The 20,250-nt window shown below is 43.0% G+C and overlaps 3 protein-coding genes across 9 annotated transcripts in view; 1 reads left to right on the top strand and 2 right to left on the bottom strand.

Moving 5' to 3' along the window:
* Window position 1: 1 nt before the first annotated feature.
* LOC108133218 (cholesin) lies at window positions 2-1,089 on the bottom strand. The gene is made up of 2 exons (XM_017253061.3): window positions 785-1,089; window positions 2-728 (listed from the first exon to the last, which is right to left on the bottom strand). The coding sequence occupies exons 1-2, from the start codon at window positions 924-926 to the stop codon at window positions 61-63; spliced, it is 810 nt and encodes a 269-aa protein (XP_017108550.2). The 5' UTR covers window positions 927-1,089; the 3' UTR covers window positions 2-60.
* A 1,129-nt stretch (window positions 1,090-2,218) lies between these two features.
* Window positions 2,219-20,250, top strand: part of Svil (Supervillin) — a 95,358-nt gene continuing 77,326 nt past the window's right edge. For 6 of the 7 annotated variants that reach the window (XM_070280217.1, XM_070280215.1, XM_070280213.1 and 3 more), the window contains exon 1: window positions 9,415-10,360. In XM_070280217.1, coding sequence (XP_070136318.1) covers window positions 10,346-10,360 — 15 coding nt within the window. In that variant the 5' untranslated portion in view covers window positions 9,415-10,345. Of the gene's footprint in view, window positions 2,629-9,414; window positions 10,361-20,250 lie in introns of those variants that run through there. The other variant, XM_070280214.1, reaches the window with a different exon arrangement.
* LOC122320941 (uncharacterized) lies at window positions 11,895-13,032 on the bottom strand. Its single transcript, XM_017253085.3, has 3 exons — window positions 12,433-13,032; window positions 12,222-12,378; window positions 11,895-12,136 (listed from the first exon to the last, which is right to left on the bottom strand). The coding sequence occupies exons 1-3, from the start codon at window positions 12,883-12,885 to the stop codon at window positions 12,030-12,032; spliced, it is 717 nt and encodes a 238-aa protein (XP_017108574.3). The 5' UTR covers window positions 12,886-13,032; the 3' UTR covers window positions 11,895-12,029.

Genomic DNA, 20,250 nt, shown 5'->3' with positions numbered 1-20,250 from the left:
AAGGCGCTTCAGGATGTAATTCTAGAAAACTATTCCTACTAATAGACTTAGTGCTATTAATTAATCGAAACTCTGGAGAAGATCTCTGGCTCGTTGGTAGAGCGTTGACTCGATAAGTTTCTGCCTCTCGGACTCATCCTCTAGCTTTTCGCACTGTTTGTCCAGTTTTTCGATCTCCTCTTCGGCAAGCTTGCTGATTTTCGCGCGCGCCGCTCCCTGAGAACTGGCCAAGTACTCCAGGGCCGTGGGCCACAGATCGGCGTCTAGTTTCTCCTCATCGAAGGCCGTTTGCTGAATGGAAATCTGCCGCAGTTTGGTGAATTTCCACTCCTCCCTGGACTGCTTCCACTTCAGAAGGTACTCCTTGTTCAGTTCGGACTCCTTATTGGAATTCTGTGCTCGTTGAGCCTCCAGGCGTTGCTGGTGCTTCTGCTTCTTTTTCTGGCGCACAGTAACTATGGCTTTTGTGTTCTCTGGCCGAGCCGCTTCTCGAAGCTGTTCGGCAGTGGGTAGATTGTCTCCGTCCTCGCCCTCCGATTCAGGCTCCTGTTTGCCTCGTTTCTCCGGGGCGGTCTCTGTCGCTCCTGAAGCATGTTTTCTTTTTAAAGCCTTGGCTGAAGCCTTTTTCCGGTCATCAGTAGTGTCCTCCTGAGGTTCAGCCGATTTTTTACTACGCTTCTTCAAGACCGGTGTCTCAGACGCATCCTGGCGCCTTTTGGAAGGTTTATCTGATAATAATCAACTTGTTGAGTAGCTGCAGAGTTTTAAAAGTTTTTAAACTGACCTGTAGAAGCCACCTCTGGCTCCAGGATTAGACTTTTTGTGGCCACCTCGTCGTCGCTCCCGGTGGAGGAAACATGTGCCTGCTCGTGCTTCCGTTTCTTGCCCTTTCGTTTATCCGATTTCTCCTGCTCCGAGCGCGCCATATCAACAAGTCCCGTAATATAAAACCTCCCACACAGAGATAACTCTAATGTTGTAAATAAACAAACACGTTCAACTTTAAAAGATGAGATATTCAAAAAATAATATATCTGCCAACTGAAATTCACATTTTATTTTGGTTTTCGATTACACTTTACAGCACTGTTAACTGATAACAGCTGTTTCGTGCATTTCGATATCTATCAATATATCGATATTCTTGGGGCTAATGTTTGTCAACACTTTCTATGTTGTAGTGTTTTTAGCAAAAGCGTCAACGGTCTTAGTTAATAAATATGTTTATGTAGTGTTTAATTGAAAAAGATTTAATTAAAAACGCGAGAGTGCTGTCTTAAAGCTTGTTAAGGGAAATTTAGAGAACGTCAGGTAAGTGCGTCGATTTGTAAACTAAAAGATAGCGTCATTATGGAGCGGCAACAACAAAGCCTCCCAACCGGCAATGCAATGTTTATTCGCGCGCGTATCTGTGTGTGTGTTATGCGAAGGTGTCGTGCAGCCCCAACTTTGCTGGAGGAGTCGCGTCATCTCGGAAGTGGGTGGAGGATGTGTGGCGGTGCCGGAGGTGGGAGGAAATCGGAACAGCTGTTGCGCGTTAAGGACCAGGAGAGGTGTCGAGGAATCCCAGCTGTTTTCTTGTCAAGGTGAGCTTGCGCGACAATTAGCATGTGCCGTTACAAGTGCATGCAAGTACAGTTACATTTAATACCCTAGTTTAATTATTTTTAGTTTTTTTAGATTAGTTTTGATAGAGCTAGAAGAGTCCTCTCTCTCCTTGATAATCCTAAGAGTCCTCCGAGAGTCCGAGAATGGGATAAGCCAACCAGCCACCCCAATTGGACAATATTTCACTTTCATCCACTGGACGCCGGCGCGCCGAGCCCTGCAGAATATGTTGTAAACAAAATACTCAATTAGATGTTGAGTCGTTTTCCGGTCGTGGCAAAAATAGCATTTCTTTTCTGAGTTTTCCCACTTTTCTGAGAGAAAAGCCTCCCTCCCACTCGGCGGAGAACTCGCCTCAGAAAATTGCTGGCCATTGATTCCGATTCCGATTCCGTCGGTCATTCAGTTCTGTTTCGGTTGGGTTCTTGTGCGCATCGTCTCGCGCTTTCCGATTCGCGTTTTTCCCCAATTTTCCGCCGTGGCTTTTTGGTGGCTTTTCTCACGTTTCTCGATTAATCACAGTAGCGATTTCCTTCGAAATATCTCGCTTAATTCCTAAAATATTTAAAGTGATGGAAACTGAAGCGAATATTAGACTCATATCTTTGGAATTCCAAGCGGGTGTCGGTATCTTTACTTGCTAATTGGATTGTCGACGACACAAGCCTGTCACAACAATATAGCAACGACTCCGGTTAACTTCTCCGGTTGGTTCCGCGTGTGTGTCCCTCCCCGGTGTAGGGCCAACAGTAATCAATAGTTGCATTTGTTTTGTGTGTTTTCGCGCGTTTTACTTTCTAACTCGAACGAGGCGACCCCCACTCGGCGCCTCGAACTCTTAACCACAAAGTGGTTTGGTGGCTGTTTCTGTGACAACGTCAGCGGCCTAAACAAACGGTCGACTCCCCACTCCCCAGCGTAGACTAAGGGCCACAAATATCACCCCGTTGAAGCGGCTAGTTTCTTGTTCTGAAATGGGAATGCTCGGCATCTAAATGTTTGACAGTACGCGCAATAAGTGTAAGTACTCTAGCTGAAATATAATAATTAATTTCAATAATATTCCCCATATTTTTCCGCTGTGCCATTAACTTGTTTTGTTTACAAACATTTCGGCACATCCGCCTGAATTTTACACCTTCGAGGTGTAGAGGTGTGGCCGAGGTCCATCATGATTCCGAATCTGTATGTACTCTGAACTTGTATCTATCTTGGAAGTCGCATCTTCAGAAATCTATTCTCTGTGTGTGTGAGCTTTCAATAGTTTTTCTCTAAAATTGGATCAGTTCGTCGACAATTAAGGCGGCCTCCCAAAAATAAGATACAATATCTTGTGTGTATTCCAACTAAGTTATTTGGTAGATCTTGTATGAATGGGTGGTTCTACCTATTGGATTCCCATTGAATGAAGAATCTTTAAGTGATTTTTTTTTAATATTTTAACTTTTTAAAGCCTACCTACCATATGTGTAGAAATGTACCTAGAAATGCCTTACATTTTTGCTTTGCTTTGGTGCTTTGCGGTGCTTGTATCTCGTAAAAGTATCTTTTGAGCACAAATGTCAAATATTGCTTTTTAAGGGTCACCGCCTAAACATGTTCGCTCTTTACATATTTATTTTCAATGTTGTCTACGCTGCATGCCTCGGAAACTTGGCCACCAAAACCTTTAGTTTTTTTTTCTATTTCTCTGTTTTGGCAAAAAGCCGGCACGGGGGTTGGTTGGATCGTTGAGTCATTTCTACATATAAGGGTTGTCCAGCCAGTGAGTATCCAGTACCTAAGGGGGAAGAAAATGAGTTTATTTCCTCGCAATAGCTTATAGCTGATTCTGATGAGAGTAGGCTGATCAAAAACCATTAGTCTGATTTGATTTTGCGGATTCATAGTCTGTTCAGATTTCTGTTCTCTTTTCCATCGCGAATTGACGTCAAATTATTTATGCAGCCCATGGTCTGTTTTGGTTTATATATTCTCTATAGGTATGGTTTTGAGTGTGTGTAGTATTTTGATTTCTATACAGGGAAATTAAAGGCCATCCTCATTCGTAATGCAACCCAGGTGCTACTATGTGATGTCCGACTTTGCCAAATACCTGAGGAGCGTCGGGGGCGTCACTTCTGATTTTTAATGCCTTTTCTTTATCATTATAGTGCCATTTTCGTTAAAATATCGGCTTAAATGGCGTCGCCCCGACACGCGCACTTCCGTCACCAAACCAAATAATAACCAAAATGTTTTCAGAGAAAATCCCCAAAAAAATCACAAAATAAAACGATCAGCATAGATATTGTTTGCTTTTTTCGCAGACAGAGTAACGACATGGCGGAGCAAGTGCTAAAATAAATTGTGACAGATTGTTGGCGGAATACAGATATTCAATTGCTGTTTGGAATCTTTTTTCTTTTTAAGATGCCTCGTTAAAATATGAAAAATGGACCAGCCAAGACATAAGACAACATTTACAAAAATTAATGAAATAATTGAAGATTCTTTTCAGAAAAAGAAACTGGTTATGAACTGTAGATATTTAAGATAGTATTTGTATATTATTATTAGAGATAACTACAAAGATATCTAATAAATACTCTTGTTTTTTTGAAAGAAAATAATATATATTTTCTCCTCTAACAAATTCCAAGACATTTATTTACTAGAACCCGTCGCACATAGAATTGAAAAACAACAAAAGGCACAAAATTTTCTAAATAGAATCCCCAAAATAAAATCAAATCTGACGACATCGCTGGTATATAGTATAATACATCTCCGGATAGCCTTGGGGGAGTGTTGCAAAAAAATAAAACGTTTTCAAGTCAGTCCCATTTGTCCATAACGTGACCCTGAAAACAATCCTCTTTCGATTCGTATTTCCAACTGGGTCAATAAATATAGAGGCATATGCGTTGACTCAATATCGCAGCCGGGAACGGGGTCAGGAAAAGATAGGCCACCCAAGGAGCTATGTAGCTTACATGGCAACCGAACCCTGATAATCAATCCAATTAAAACAATTGCCAGGGACAACCGGCGGGTGTAGAAGCTCAATGCGTTTTGCATTGCGTGTGATTTGGGTTGGCCCTAATGGGTGCCAATAGTTGTACCTACCAGATTGGAAACCTATCTATAGATCGGTCGATAAACGCTTTTCTTTCGACCGGAAAGTGAAAGTCCATGTGCGTCGAGGCAGGCAATTTAATGTGCGTTTCTGTTCATTAATCTTTCTTTTTTTGGGCTTTAGCTCGTTTTTTGCGATAATGTTTTGATTGTTTTGCTCCATGTGCGGTTGCTGGACTTTCGATTTGATTGATTTGGCTGGCCTGGTCGGGTCTGGTCTGTCTTGGCGAAATCCAAACGATATTATCTTCATTCTGCGGTTGGCCTAAAATTAGCATGGCCTGACATGAGGAGGCTATTATCACCATGCTGAAGACTTCTGAAGTTTGAAGAGTTAATGATCTGATGATCTATTAGTTTGTTTTTTAAAAGACTAGACTAGTTCTAATAGTTTAACCGTCTTTTGAGTCTTTTTTTGAGGTATAATCACCACCAATTGTCTGTAACCCAATTCGAGCTTGGCATTTCATTCAAGTTCACTCACAAACTCGTTTCGCATTTCGATGTGTCTGCCATAAGTCGTGCGTGGGCTGGAAAATTGCTTCGCGATCCATCTAAAGGGTGGAACCCAACAAGGCATTTCCATAAACTCGAGAGAGCCTTGTGTGCAACGGCGTGTAATTTGAATGAAAGAATGGTTATTATAACATTTGCATATAAGTTGGCAATTAATTTGCAAGAAACCCCTACCCTGAGTGGCACACCTCGGCCCGAGATCGGCTTGCAACTGGCAAGGATTGGCCATGGAATGGATGTCGGGCGGGATTATCGTCCGTCATAGGCATTAGCATAAAATAGGCAAACAAATTTCTCGAGCTACGTCTAACCCAATACGTGCCAACTCTATGGAATTCTTTCACATGTATCCGTATCCCCAATATATGTACATATATGTAGTTTTTTCACAACTCTGTCTAAGCAAACAAAAAATATGCTGGCATCGGCGATCGTAGCACGTGAGCATTTTACAAATGAACCAAAAAAAAAATAACCACATAGCCCACCTCAAGCAACCTCAACCACATGAGCTACGAGATTTCATAAAAACACATGAGAAGGGATCGTAAAAAAATTAAAATAAAAACCAGAAAACAACCTCATAGGTTGCTGGGGTTGGGGATGTTTTTCTTTCTGGAATTTCAAAACGCAATATACACTGTCATGTTATCTTTTTGTATCGATGCGTAGGTTGGGTGGGTGGGGTCTGATGGAAAGAGGATGGTGTGGGGACCTATAGAGGGAATAGGTGACTAGGGATTACCTTTAGGTACTTCTCTTGCCTATAGATCTTAGTTCTGGACATGCTATTTAGACTACTAATCGGCTACGACCTGGATAAATATAGATAGTCTTCTAGATGTTAACCGATCGATTAAGTTTATGCACAGACCTATGATTTATGCCGCCTGGGAGTGGCCCCTCAATTGGGTGGGTGCAGTAGCAGTAGCTGTTGCCCAAGCCCAATCTCCAAGAATTTCTTAATGGCCAGTTGGTGGCCTGTTACGTGACCACCTGGATACAACAAAGTACGTTTTCTTTTTTAACTTAAACATCCAATGCATTGCGAAAGCGAAAAACGAAAGTGCCAAGGCGGTGGAAGATTGTTGCTGGGTTGCTCCTTGGAGCAATCGGGTCCCTCCACCCAACTGACCGGTCGATTGCCGCATTGCATCATCTTTCACATCTCATATTTCCCCCTAGCCAAGTCGTCCGACCGGCCGTAAATACCAAATATAATTGTTTAACTGTCCATAAAAATAAGAAACATAAAAGGAGACCCTTTTTGTCCGCCGACGTCCATTGAACTTGGCTTGGAGTTGGAGTTGGCGCTATACTGAAAGAGCTGTCTCTGAACTAACAGCCTCAACAAAATAATTTCACACCAATGTGTCTGTATGTGGAATCTCTCGGATGCGGATACCTGACAGTGTCCCATCCATCAATCGGTGGAGTGATTGCGTCACAGGTCAGCAGCAGGTGTCTGAAATAGAGGGTGGAACTCGTAGGCGTGGTGCCAGCTGATTAGGGCATCTTCGTGGGAACTCTAGGGACTCTAGAGACTCCAGGAAGTATCTTGATCTCTAGCTAGCTAGTACACTCGAAAATTAAGCAAACTCTATTACAAGACACTGTCGTTGGCCACATTCCTGAGCACTAACTGCGTTTGGTTGCAACCACAAAGTCTGTCGCCATAAAGCAATCGTTAAACCTCAATGGAGAAACTTGATTTATGGCTGAAATTGCAGATATTTGCTATCTCGCAGGCACTCTCACTCTCAGTTCGAGATACATTTGGAAAAATGCATGCCAGCGGAAGTTGCTTAATCATTTCCACGCATATCATATCGCCATGAGGGTATTTCTTCCTTTTTTTTTTAAAGGAACAATAAAAAAGGAAGTCATTGCGTAAGTCAATAAAAACAAAATTGATTTGTTTGTTTAGGACTTTTTCTTGCAGAGGTGGTTGCATAATCCTGAGGCCCCTCAGGAGGCAAGGAAGTGCCTCAGAAAAATGGAGCCATTAGCATGTGCATGCCAATATCGAGACCTGTAATGGATTTCCCAATCAATTCCCAATGATTATGGTTACCAGTCATTTGCAACATGGCGCGACCATCCAAATTATTGGCCCATTTGGTCAGGCGGCGAAAAAGTATATACAGACACTTGAGCAGCCGTGAGATACTCGACGAGCCTCCTTGATTATCGGACCTGCATCTCCCAATCCCCGACTCTGAATCTTCTGCCACTACCTGACCCCTTGTCGCTCCTAACGATCTTTAACCTGACCAGCCAGCCCAGTCTGTGTGCAGGTCTTTTGTGTTGTTATTGATCGCGGAGTACTACACTGTTGAGTATCTTTGTATCTGGCGGATGCCTGTCTGACGACAATGAGTGGTAGAAGATGTTGGCCTGGCTCATTTGCAAATCGGCTGGGTAATCAGACGCTTTATGGTAGGGTTGTCAATTAGTCGCTGGCTTCCATCTCACCTCTGCATCCAGCCACTGCGTGACCATTCAACCTGCATTTCCCTGCTTGAAGTGAAAGTGGAAATGTTTATCTCGCAAAGGAGCGTTCAATGAACTCCCAGACCTACACCTCCGAGGCCAGACTCTGCGAAAAAGTATAATGGCTTGTATTTTGCTTCTTGGCTGTCCGCCAATACAGAACTAATTGAAGATTTCATATCGCATCCTTTATGGCTTCGCAACTCGTCCCCATCTCTAGAGTGTCCAGCCGGGTCCTAGAGTAAAGCAGACAATTTATGATACACATTAAATGCATGGAAATTATGATGAATGCGAGGCGAAATTTATGTTGATGACATGCCCAACAAAAGAGCTTCAATCCGCCCAGGACCGCCTCCTTCTCCTCCTCCTCCTGCTCCTCCAGGGCAGCTCCAATCAAGGCCCAGACGATCCACAGACAAAACAACTATCGAGTTGGCTCTGGCTCTGGGTCTCAAGATCGCGACTGCCTCTTCCTCGCCTTACCCTTTATTGTTGGAGGAGTAAGATGGAGTTGGAGCTGGAGCTGGCCTGCCTCTAGCCGAAAGTTGTTGCGAATTTAAAATGGAAATTGCAACTTTTTTGCTCCGCCACCGACTTTTTCCCTCTTGTTTCACTTTCGTTTGCCTGATGGCAGGTTTTTTTCGATTTTGCATTTTTCGGCTTTTTCGATGGTGCATTTATCACGGTGCCACACATTTGTGCCACAAGCTGCCACAAGAAAGGCAAATTCCGATTTGCAAGCCCATTTCTAGGCTGCTTGATCGCGAGTTATGAAACTTTTCGCAACTCTTGTGGCTTTCCTGTTTTTCTTTATTTTAGTTACGCACTTCTCGCCTTGAGGCGGCGGCGGGTTCGTTCGGTGGGTCTCTCGGCCGATCAGATTAATTATTATGGTATCGTTTTTTTTGCTCACTGCAATTTTTTAGCTTTTATTTTTTAAAGCTTGCCGGCGAACCTGTTGCTGCCAATGCGATCCACAGCTAGGAACGGGGGGATACACATTGTTGGGCCTTTTTGGGGGCAAGAGTGGGGGCCAGGAGATGAAAGTGTAAGAGTCTCTTTCTCAGTAAGAGTCCACATCAGTTATACTACGACCGCGCCTCAATAGCTCACCTATTTAAACCATTTAGCTTTCATTAAGACCAATTTCTGCCCCCATCAGCCTAGAATAATCAACAAATTAACTAAATTCTTTGTGGGCGCCCTCTCCCAACCCGAATAGTTCGAATTCCCAAGTTGTGACAGCGAAAAAATGTCCAAGCTATTCACGTTTCAAGTGCAGCCCCCAAGATTCTTGGGGCATAGCGGCAGTGGAACGCCCAACCTGTCCATGGCGAGTGCGGTGGAACATGTTTGAAGCGAACATCCTCATAATGAGGTTGCATGGAATCCGTCAGATACAATCCATGACAAGCATTCTAGCTATGTTTAGCTATTAAAATACAGATAGATCTCTAAAGAAAGGTATATTATTCTTTAATAAGACCTTTATAAGTCTTATACTCTCATCTAACATCTCTTCAAAGCTTCACTACTTTTTTTTAGAATTTAAAAACCTCAACCTTTAGCCATTTCCAGCTGTTTTTTTGTGCCATCACTTTGTGGTATTCGTCAGATACAATCCACAAACAGCTCGGCCGTGCCAAGCCATCGGATTGTATTTCAGTTCGCGCTCAACTCACAGACCCGACGGTCATGCAAACGATAATTCAAGATTTGTATTAAAAAATAAACAATAATACAACTAAAATGCACTAAACCACAACTAATTAACCCCACGAACTGTATATAATTGTGTAAATAAAAGTCCTCGAACCTGTAGCAGCTCTGAAACCAGAGCGCCTGCGTGAACTTCACAGTGTACTTGTAGCTTGTAGCTTGTATCTTATAGCCCAAGTTCCAATAGATTGAGATATTTGTTTGATCGATTTTGTGCGAGAATACCTAGTGAAGGCATTTTCGGTTGCCACTAAACGGCTATTACCATGGCGAGGAAAGTGTGTTAACGAACCACCAGCTGCCACCCCACATGGGACTCTCTTGAGAACAGCAACCCCCTTCGATCGGAAAACCTACCACAATTAATGCAAAAAAAAATACTGCACTTCCCCTCGGTTGAAGTTTAAAGTTTTCGTTTCGTTTTCGTTATTTAAAACGCGCTGCTGACTAATTGCCTTTATATAGCCCGGCTATATAAGCTCTACAATAAGACACGGCCGAAACCCAAAACCCTCTTGGTTTTTTTTTATTTCCAACTGGAGCCAATGCTGGAAAGTGCTTCGCAACGAGTGAAGTTCAACATTTCTGCAGCAAAATATAAAAAAAAGTAGAAAACGTTTGGTTTTCAATTTATTTTCATCAAGTGTCGAGAAAGTCGAGAACGTTTGGTTTTTGGTTTTGGTTTTTAATTGAACTCAATTGCACTAGACTCGAAACGAATTCGACCAATAAAAAAAAGAAGTGAACTGCATTCGAGAAGTAGAGCAAATCCATAACAACATCATCAGAATCTCGACCGATGCCGCTGCATAATTAGCATTCGATGGTCGAGAAGAGGAGCAGCTGAGCAGCAGAAACCCGAAGAAACAACAAGATAAACGCCAGTAGAATGTATCTCATACAGGTGAGACCAACCGCTACACAAACCCCCGTCGTAATTGAGTGTTTGCTCTTACTTATCACATTCATTTGCCCAAAGTTTGAATTACAAATGCATCTGTGTATCTCTTGGAGGCAAACAGACACCCAGCGGGGCCTGAAAGAGATCTTCATTTAAGCGTTTTTTAATTGTCTGCCAGCTGAGATTTTTTCTTTAGCCACTTTTGGACGTGCGTGCCTCTTGCTGGCGTATATAATTTGTTTAATTTGTGGATAATTTATCTTTCCACTTGCTGGCTGTGGTGGCTAGGGGAGTGAGTGAGGGTTTACTGGAGCAGGTGGCTCATTACTGAACTCTGAACTTGAAACGGTGTTGCGAGATTAGAGCCTCAAAAGGGGGGCCTTGGAGATTTCAATCACATTTATAGTTTTAGTATTCAAGCCTTTGTATGTTGTATCTGGAAACCTTTGGGAATACGCTATAAAAAGAAAAGAAAAATGTCTGAAACCTCAAATACCCCAAAAACAGTCTTACCAACTGTTGTCGAAGAAGTCGAGGATGATATCTCAGATACCTCAGATAACTCAAATACCTCAGAAACACTATTTCCAACTGAAGAAGTCGAGGATGATATCTCAGATACCTCAAATACCTCTGAAACTCTCTTGGCAACTGAAGAAGTTGAGGATGATACCTCGGATACCTCAAGCAGTTCAGAAACACTCTCGACAACTGAAGAAGTCGAGGATGATATCTCGGATACCTCAGTTACCCCAGAAAAACTCTCACAAACTGAAGTAGTCAAGGATGAAATCTTCCTTATGCCCGGGACTAAAACACAGAATCAGTCGGATTTTAAGCTGACCGTGCTGCACGCCCTAGCCGATTTGTTGAATACTGGTCTAAGCCGCGAGACCCTGAAGATCTGCGTAGAATTGATAAAAGCAGGAGTGAATGCCAAGGACCTGGCCAAAGTTATCATAATGATTAGGAGCGAGATCAAGGAAGAGACTCCCAGTGAGGATTTGCAGTCTGAGGAACATAAAGGTCTGGCACTCGCTATTGAGAATGCCTTGAAAAATTCCAAACCGAAAGATGATAAAGCGTAGTCTCTTGTTAAAATATTTATCGTTGAAATTTTGTCCAAATTAAAGTTATTGTTATTCCCAGTTATTGGTCAAGTTTCAGCATGGGCCTCATGTTTCGCAATTTCCTAGCTCGGAAAATGATGATACAGCAGTTGGCGGCATGGCTGTTATTGGATATTTCGGGGTAGAGGCACCAGAAGAGTCAGCTTCGAGGCCATACTTTGCCAGAACCATAGCTGGGAAGATGTTCTCCCCCTAAGTCTTTCCAACTTCCATTGTGGGCATCCATCGCAGTCGCCGGTTCTTCCGGAGCACCGTGAAAGTTCCCGCCATAATGATGAACAGTTGCACTACTTTGGCCTGGTAGTAGGTCTAGAAATGCAAAAACTAAGTACTTTATCTACAGTAAGAACCCCATGCTGAATCTTGCCTGTTTGATGTAGATGGGCAGCGGAATGTGCGCCCGATAGGAGTGATAGTCCAATGCCCGAAAGAGCCAGTATCCCGGCCAGGCTCCCAGACTGGCGCAGAGGAAGGGAGCTGACGCTGTGAAACCACTTTCGAAGGGCTCGGATTCGACCATCAGGCGCATTTCCTCGCCCAGATTAGGCACGGGCGGTGGTGGAGTCGGACTGGTCTCTGGCCTGGACTTGCTGAACTTCTGGGCCTTCTCCTTCACACTGCCCACAAAATCCTGGAGGCCCATCGTTAGCTGGGTTCAAAAGGCAGGGAGCCGGAATTTAGAATCAGGTGTGGAGCTGACAAGTGTCAGAGTGGAAGAGTTTGTCAAGGCTTACCCTGGGCAAGAGGAACCGATTCGGGAGTGGGATTGGCTATGTCGTGATCCATTTTATTTATCTGTAGGGGGACCTGGGCAGCTGACCGGTTCATGGAGACCGCAAGGAGACCAGTGGCCAAAATGCAAAACTGCATCGCCTTGGCCTGCTGATAGGTCTGTCGAGGGGAGAGCTATCAGCCAGGCTATCATTTAAAGACTATCTATCATACCCTATGGATGTAGACACCCAGTTTCTCGGAGTTCCTCTTGAACTGCCAGTTGTAGCCGCGCCAGAGCCAAAAGGTCGGCCAGGAGAGGAAGCTCAACTCCAGGTAGGGCAGCACCTCCATGAATCTCTTGGAGAACCCCTTGGGAGCGTTTCTGTCCACGAAATTGATAAACTCCATCTGGTAGTCTATGTCCAAGGGGGCCTTCTTCTGCTGCTCCTCCTTGAGCTGCCGGTCCCGTCGGTGCCGGTTCGAAGGTGCCTCCCTCGGATATAGTGGGTCCTTTTCTTGGGGCGACGGACTCGACCACTTTGGGTACAGTGAAGGGTCGATTTGTGGTTCGGTAGGCAGCCTAATGCCCTCGGCATCGGTCCTGGAGCCCTCTTCCGGCTTCAGCTTGGACTGCTGCTGCTGTTGGGGGAACAGTTCCGCAAACTTTTTCCGCAACGTGTCCATAATGGCAGTTCCTGAAAATCAGAGCCTCTTGGCAGCTGCTGGTGACTTGAATTTTATTCAGTTGTTTTGAAGCCAAAAAATGTATGAGGAGAAAAGCTAACTGGGGTTCAGGTTATCCAAAATGCATTCAGAAAAGTTCAAAGACTTGTCTCCGTGGCATAAATTATCACCCGACCGACCCATGCGGGCTTCCATTTGTTTTGTTTTGAAACTAATTTACTCCGGTGTATGGTGTATGGCTCTCTATCTAGGCTTTTGTGGGGGACTGGGGACCACAGTAGCCCCAGAACGAGCTCAATTATGGCTGCTGGTCTGCGGGTGCCAAAAGAGTGGTCGTAGCGGTGTGCTCGAAGTGGGTCAGCCTTGTGCAGCGGTTCGTGCAATTATAAAGTGCATATCTACGGGCCAGGCAGGCCAAGCTCTTGGCTCTTAGTTCTTGGATCTTGGATCTCGGGTCCATTGTGTGTGGTGGCTTGGACAGCAGGTGTCTCCTCAGCTCATTGTGTTTGGCTTTTGTCTTTTGGGTTGAAAATGTGGCTTACCTTCAACGAATAAGACTCTAGCGGTGGCAGGAAGCTGTGCTGTGTTCTATAAACTAGTTTTCGGCTCTGGCCGATCAATGCATTTAATCAACTGAATTACCAAAGTGCCGAAATCCAAAGAATTCCAGAAAGAAACCCCATTTAACGGTGGTTCTACAAAAGCCGGCTTAATGAAGTGAAAATCTTGGAAGATCTTTTGTGGCTTAAAGTTAGTTAGTATGAAAAGAAATTCCCTGATTGGCTGTTGTTCTTCAAGAAGAATCTTTCTCGCCTCAAGTCGATCAATCATCTTTAATATTGACATACAACACTCGCAGCTCTCTCGATTAGATTTTCCATCTCGGAATCGGAATCGTAATCGGAATATTGATCCACTTGCCCAGTTAACTGGCTGAGCGTATCTTTATTACACTTTTCAGTGCTACGGGCCTACGGATGCAAGGCAGCTCAAGCGTTCAGATCTCGAAAACCGCAGGCGGCCGGGAATCGCAGTTGTACGACTTCGCAGATCAGAGTTCTCAAACTACGCTTCTTTGGAGGAGGAGGAGACCCGGCCGGCCAGGCCTACACACAAGAATTCATGGCTGTGGGACCCTTTCGGTTCGAACCGGGGGCTCAATTAACCCAATTCCTATTTGGTAAATGATTTGCAAAAATCGAATCTCAATGGCTGGTTTTGAAAGTCTTTGCGGCCTGTTGTCAAAACACTCGACCATAAATCGCACTCACAATGAAATTTCTTTTTGCCGAAACGCCAACTTGTTTTTTCAGCAATTAGTTGGCTAACGTGGGTGTCGCACCTCACTGGACTATTATTTGGCCCCTCGTGGGAAATGCAGTTTGTAGAGCGGTCATGGTTAAATTGTGTAATCAATTTCATGTGAAAGGTCTGGCGCGGGCGGCAGGTGATGACACTTGAGGTGTCAAGTGCGCCAAATACGTTCAAGACCTGTACCAAAAATGGTTTAATTTCATTAAAGTAACGAGCATTGCCCAATTTTTATAGCGGCTTATAGAGAGCCATATTTCAAGTCCACAATGTGTATTTTCTTTAAAAGCTTTCTTGCTGGAACATCTTAGAATACCTGACTACCTTTGCCTTGACTTGCCATCAGCTATAATCTTGATCTATCCCCTTTGAGCCACCGGCCTTGTCAAGGCGGCCATGAATCTTGAATCTTCCGAAAGCCAATCCCCTCGACATGCCACATCATTCTTATTCTCATCTCTGGCATTATAAAATGCCGCATCACTCGCCGCTAATCTGGACTAACCATCTCAGAGAAGCAGCATGCCGCATACCGCATATACTCCATGCCTCAGACTCAGACTCAGACCCAAAAGCCGAGCATATTACTCAATTTTCATTGCTCAGATTCCAAATATGCGAGGCGGGTCAACAATGATGCCCGTTTGCCCGAAAAAAGGGCAAAACGAAGATGCCACACCAGAGCTAAATAACACACAAACAAAGGCTGCAGTTGACACATTGACAAATGATCTCTGGGGGCAGCCTCGATAAGGCGGCCTCCATGCGAAAGCCCCATACATCAACCAGTCGGCCAGTCGCTGCAGTGACTCTTTCTTTCCAAGATGGAAAAACATGTTCTAAGTAGTGAGGCTCAGTTCTATCAATTCTATCGCTAAAACCTTCGATTCCGTTACTCTGGGTCAACCACTCTGGTCTCTGAAAACTGAGATGGGGACTTCGGAAGAGGCGACTTGATACTGGCATTGATTATTTGCTCTATATACCCCACTCGAGCGGTTGCATGATCCTCAAATTTCTGTCGTCTGTGGTTTTGTGCGGATCGTCTTCAAATCGAATTGGGTTGGGCCGGACCGGGTACAGCCACATGATCTCTACTCACTCGAATTCGAATATTGAAACCTTAAGCCTAAGCTCCATGGAATTTTGTTTATGTCTGGGCGAGGCCTTTGGACTCTGGATAAGTTTTCACTGCGGAATTCCAAACGATACACGCCTTCGAAATAATTCCGCATTCCCCTTCGACATGAAATGTGTATCAATTTAATTATCCAGGTGTCCTGGCTGGGCACGCAATTAATGTCGAGAGAACCCTTTTCGTGCCCAGCCTTTGAACCTTTTTTTTTCAGAAGCGTAGTTTCGGGGTTCTACAAACAAACAATGACACACCCCTGGCCTACCTGAACAGGATTCGGTGATGCTGTAACTCTGTAATTCCTTGGAATGGCCTCGAAAGAATAGGGCATTGAAATAAAAAGTGACTTGGAATCCAAATCCCCATTATGGAGGATTGTTCTCTCTTCCTACCTGTTTTCAGATGTTCTTTGGCCTGATCCCCAAGATGATTTATCTTTGACAGACTCTTTTCATGGGCCATCAGTTTGGATCCCTCTTCGATTTGAATACATTACGATTATGAGACTTATAAGAGGTTTATATGGTTCCTAATACAATCCAGCCAAGCATAACGAGAATCCCATTTGTTAAGGTGTTTGAGGGCGTTGATTCCCAAAACAGTTTCTATATACTATTCGGGGCTTGATAGCCCCCCCAGTTTCAATTAATAGCGGAACTCACGCTCACTGCCTGCCGTTCTAATCTAACTCGATAGACTCCGCGGGGAAAACTTGTTTTACTTTTATTTGCCGCTTTTCCAATAAAATAAAAGTGACTGAGGTCACGAGTCGAGGCAAACACTACACGAGTTGTATCTATATTTAATTTAATCGATGCAAATGCTAGAGAGTCATGAACCAGCTCCCCGATGACCTTCAACTGCCGGCAAAGAAATGCGTTAAAAAACTGACCAGCTAATGGCCATAATTACATTCGATTCAAGCCACAATACACATACTCCCTGTACCAAATTATTGGCTTTGCTTATAATTACCGCACGTGTTTTGGCTGAAAAAGAAATCTCTTATAAAGTGTATGCTGTTGTATGCTGATGTTGATGTGACTTCCATGACACATGTCAGGGGTGGACGGGGTAGGCTCGATTCTCCGTAGCTGACAATGATGAAATGGGCTTTTTATGGCCATGTTTTCACTGACAGAGTATTGTGTAATTGTATAAGGGGGGGTCTGTCCCTCACATTGAATGGCATTTCGAATTGATGTTAGATGTGTACTCCCTCTACGGGTTAGATAAGCGGAAAGTGATCACGAATCATATGCAAAATATTGTGTATTGTCAATAACACTATTCTCGAAGATAGCTTCTAAAATCTATGTCCGCCTGAGAGGCCCTGCCACATAATGTAATCTCTTTACCTTTGAAACCGAGTCTCTTCAGTCAAGTTTGTGGTGATAATGAAATTTATTACGTGATGCTTCCTATCGACAAACAAATCTTGGAGTTGTGTGTAAAAACTCTCATAAAAAGAGGATGGAAAAGTACCAGAAACTTGAGATGGTCTATGATTTCAAATTAAAACTAGTTCTAGAAAAACAACAAAAACCTTGTTGGTGGGCCATTTTATGTAGCAATTTTTCTATTTTATTATATCCCTGCAGAGGACAGGAGAAAACCCCATTTTCAAGGTGTCCCCAAGAAAAATGGACAAAAAATCTAAAAAATATTTTGTCTCAAGATTTTGATGCAGAATGGTGGAGAATCGATCGAGAAATCGTTTAAGGTGCTCCGCTTGAGAATCGGATAAAAATTAGGGAAGATATAGCCATCGCAGTGGGCCTTATAGGAAAAAACCCCATTTTCAAGGGGTCCCATCAGAAAAAATGGACAAAAAATCTAAAAAATATTTTGTGTCAGGATTTTTATGCAGAATGGTGGAGAATCAATCTAGAAATCGTTTAAGGCACTCCGATTGAGATTCGGATGAGAATTGGGAAAGATATAGCCATCACAGTGGGCCCTATAGGGGAAATATAGGGGTCCTATAGGGGTCCCATCAGGAAAAATGGACAAAAAATCTAAAAAATATTTGGTCTCAGATTTTTGATGCAGAATGGTAGAGAATCGATCTAGAAATCGTTTAAGGTACTCCGGTTGAGAATCGGAGCAAGATTGGGGAAGATATAGCCATCACTGTGGGCCCTATAGTGGGAAACCCCATTTTCAAGGGGTCCCATCAGGAAAAATGGACAAAATATCTAAAAAATATTTTGTGTCAGGATATTGATGTAGAATGGTGGAAAATCGATCCAGAAATCGTTTGCGGTACCCCACTTGAGAATCGGATCAGGATTGGCGAAGATATACCCATCACAGTGGACCCTATAGGGAAAAACCCCATTTTCAAGGGTCCCATCAGGAAAAATGGACAAAAAATGTAAAAAATATTTTGTGTCAGGATATTGATGTAGAATGGTGGAGAATCGATCCAGAAATCGTTTGCGGTACCCCACTTGAGAATCGGATCAGGATAGCCATAGCTGCCATATAGAATAAAACCGAAGCGGTATATCACTACCGGTCCCCACAAAGTTGGTTTTTGTTTCTTGTTATTTTATTTTTATTTTTTTCAATTGCCTTGGATAGTAAGTGTAATAGTAATGAAATATCTCAACTTCTCCCTCGTACCAGCTTCAAGTAATTAACAAATCCAATTAAGTTCAATAACAATTAAGTGTGAAAGAGGAAGAAACAGTAATGAGAGAGAATGAAAACAAACAAAATCAGATATTTTCTTTTAATTAGTTCGATTTTTTGCCCGGCTTAGCCCTTAGTTTATTGCTCTTTATCGGGGTCTGCCTTTGGATGAAGCCCTTTTGGGGCAAGTTCGATGATGGAGCTTGACAGAACACAAGTTTAGCGGTACCTGACTTTTAAATGATGACGTCGGCCGGTTTTTATTGTCAAACAAAACACAAATCGATGGCAGAAGAGAGGGGGCTTAAATGGGCTTAAACACGGGCCCCAAAAAAAAATCGATGCTACTATGCGTAAGTGGCGAGTGCCGCTCATACCTCTCATAAAGAAGAATGTCAAGAGGCCACAATAATTGCAACTAATCCGCAATGAAGGCTTGCACTCGAACCTTGGGCTATAAAATCTAGACCACCTGTCAGAGCCTGTCCCGCACATCATCCAATTTGTCGTTCACCGATCACTGTTCACAGTTTGTTTGGCAGCCATTGACTGTGAAGATTGAATGGCACACTACACTACACTACTCTGTAATTTTGTGGCCAACTCTTCCATTGGCTATTGTTGTCAAACGGAAATGTAAAATGCCCGCTTCCGGCCACCCAAAGGATGTTGGAAACCGCTCTCTCGGTATATGAAATTAATTTTAATGCTTATGGTTCTCCGCCTCTTTTATGTAAATTGGTGGTTTCCCATCGATTGTGTGTTGTTGTGCTTTCTGTACGATGTCTAGTTAATGTCTGCCAAGAGGTATCTAAGAGAATATGCCCAACACGGCCTTGCCCTCGAGCCTCATAAATAATGCGAAATATTTGCGATTAGATGCCAGATGCCAGAAAACCTAAATAAAAAATCTCATTTCTACCACATCTCTGATTCAAAAGTGAATCACAAAAGTCATCGTATATACACCTGGTCGTATATACAAAGATTTTAGCCGGCATTACTAAATATACTTTTGTGATTTGACATTTTGTGTCTCTAGAATGCGGCCAAAAAAATAGTCTGTAGTAAAAGTCTATAGAAAAGTAAAAAAATATTCACAAAGAAATATGTATTATAATTTAAAGATATTTTTAAAAAGGCTTCCCAAATCAATACAATTGAAATTTGTTGGCAAAAAAATTATCTGAAAGGCAAAGCACTCCTCCAAAATCCCATTTGGCGGCTGTTCAATTTTTGTGAGCATTTTAAACAAGATGATTATGTGAATTTTGATTTTTTTGAGGCCATGGCAAAAGCCATTTCGAGTGTGTTCAACTAGAGGTATTACGGAAATAGCTGGCCAGCTCAAAAAGATGCACGTTTCTTGTGTGTACGTATAGTACGTATAGTTATACATAGATACGTACATTTTGAAGATCTGCTTTGGGCAATTTGTAGTCTATGTTAGTAGGTATACGCCCCATCTGAAACCCTGAAAGCCCCGTCGTACAATTGGCTGGGTCAAGGTCTCGTCTTATATGAAAGTATCGTTCGACGTGTTTATGTCTCGGGTCTGGGGTCTGATTGGAGCCAGAAAATAACATTGAAGCATGCAAAAAGTTCATTAATTTGTCTTGTTTCCGTAAAATGTTCCTCTTTGTAAGCTGCAACAATGATCCGACTCTGTGATGAAGTAAACACATGTAGCATCCCTCTGTGATGGAGTTTTCCAAGACAGAGCAAACCAGGGATCGTAAAAGTTATACGACTTTTGAGTCAGTCCATGAAAAACTAAATAAACATTGGGAAACAGTTTTCACGACTTTGTTCTTGATTTCTATGAAGAAATGTTTGTCTTTTGTGGGTCTTTCCAAGTACAGTTTCCATCTTAAACTTTCAAAAGGTTAAAATCTTAAGATTATAACAAATTTAAATGCAAATTCGAACGCCAATTATCATAATGATCTGATTAGAAGTCCACCGTTCTCAAAGCCCTTAACTGGTTTACTCCAAACACAACCTTTTTCAGCCACTCGATTGAGCCATCGTTATTGAACCTGTTGCCTCGTGGCCCGATTGGGATTTCATTCATCCAAAATAGAAACCCCCAAATCCCACGAAACACCAGCTTACGCAAAAGCCTTCAACAGTTTCGCGTAATTATGCAAATTTTTGTGTTGCTTTATCCAAAGCCCTAACTAAACGCTACAAATTAACCAAGCCTCATAATCTGACAAATAATTTTCATAAATTTAAATAGATCTTTGCCACCTGCTTGTTAGGTTTCCCAGAGGGCTTAT

This window comes from Drosophila bipectinata, chromosome 3L (genome assembly GCF_030179905.1).
Source record: "Drosophila bipectinata strain 14024-0381.07 chromosome 3L, DbipHiC1v2, whole genome shotgun sequence".
Classification (NCBI taxonomy): Eukaryota; Metazoa; Arthropoda; class Insecta; order Diptera; family Drosophilidae; genus Drosophila; species Drosophila bipectinata.
Note: the sequence above shows the minus strand (reverse complement) of the source record. Positions and strands in the feature narration are given on the sequence as shown.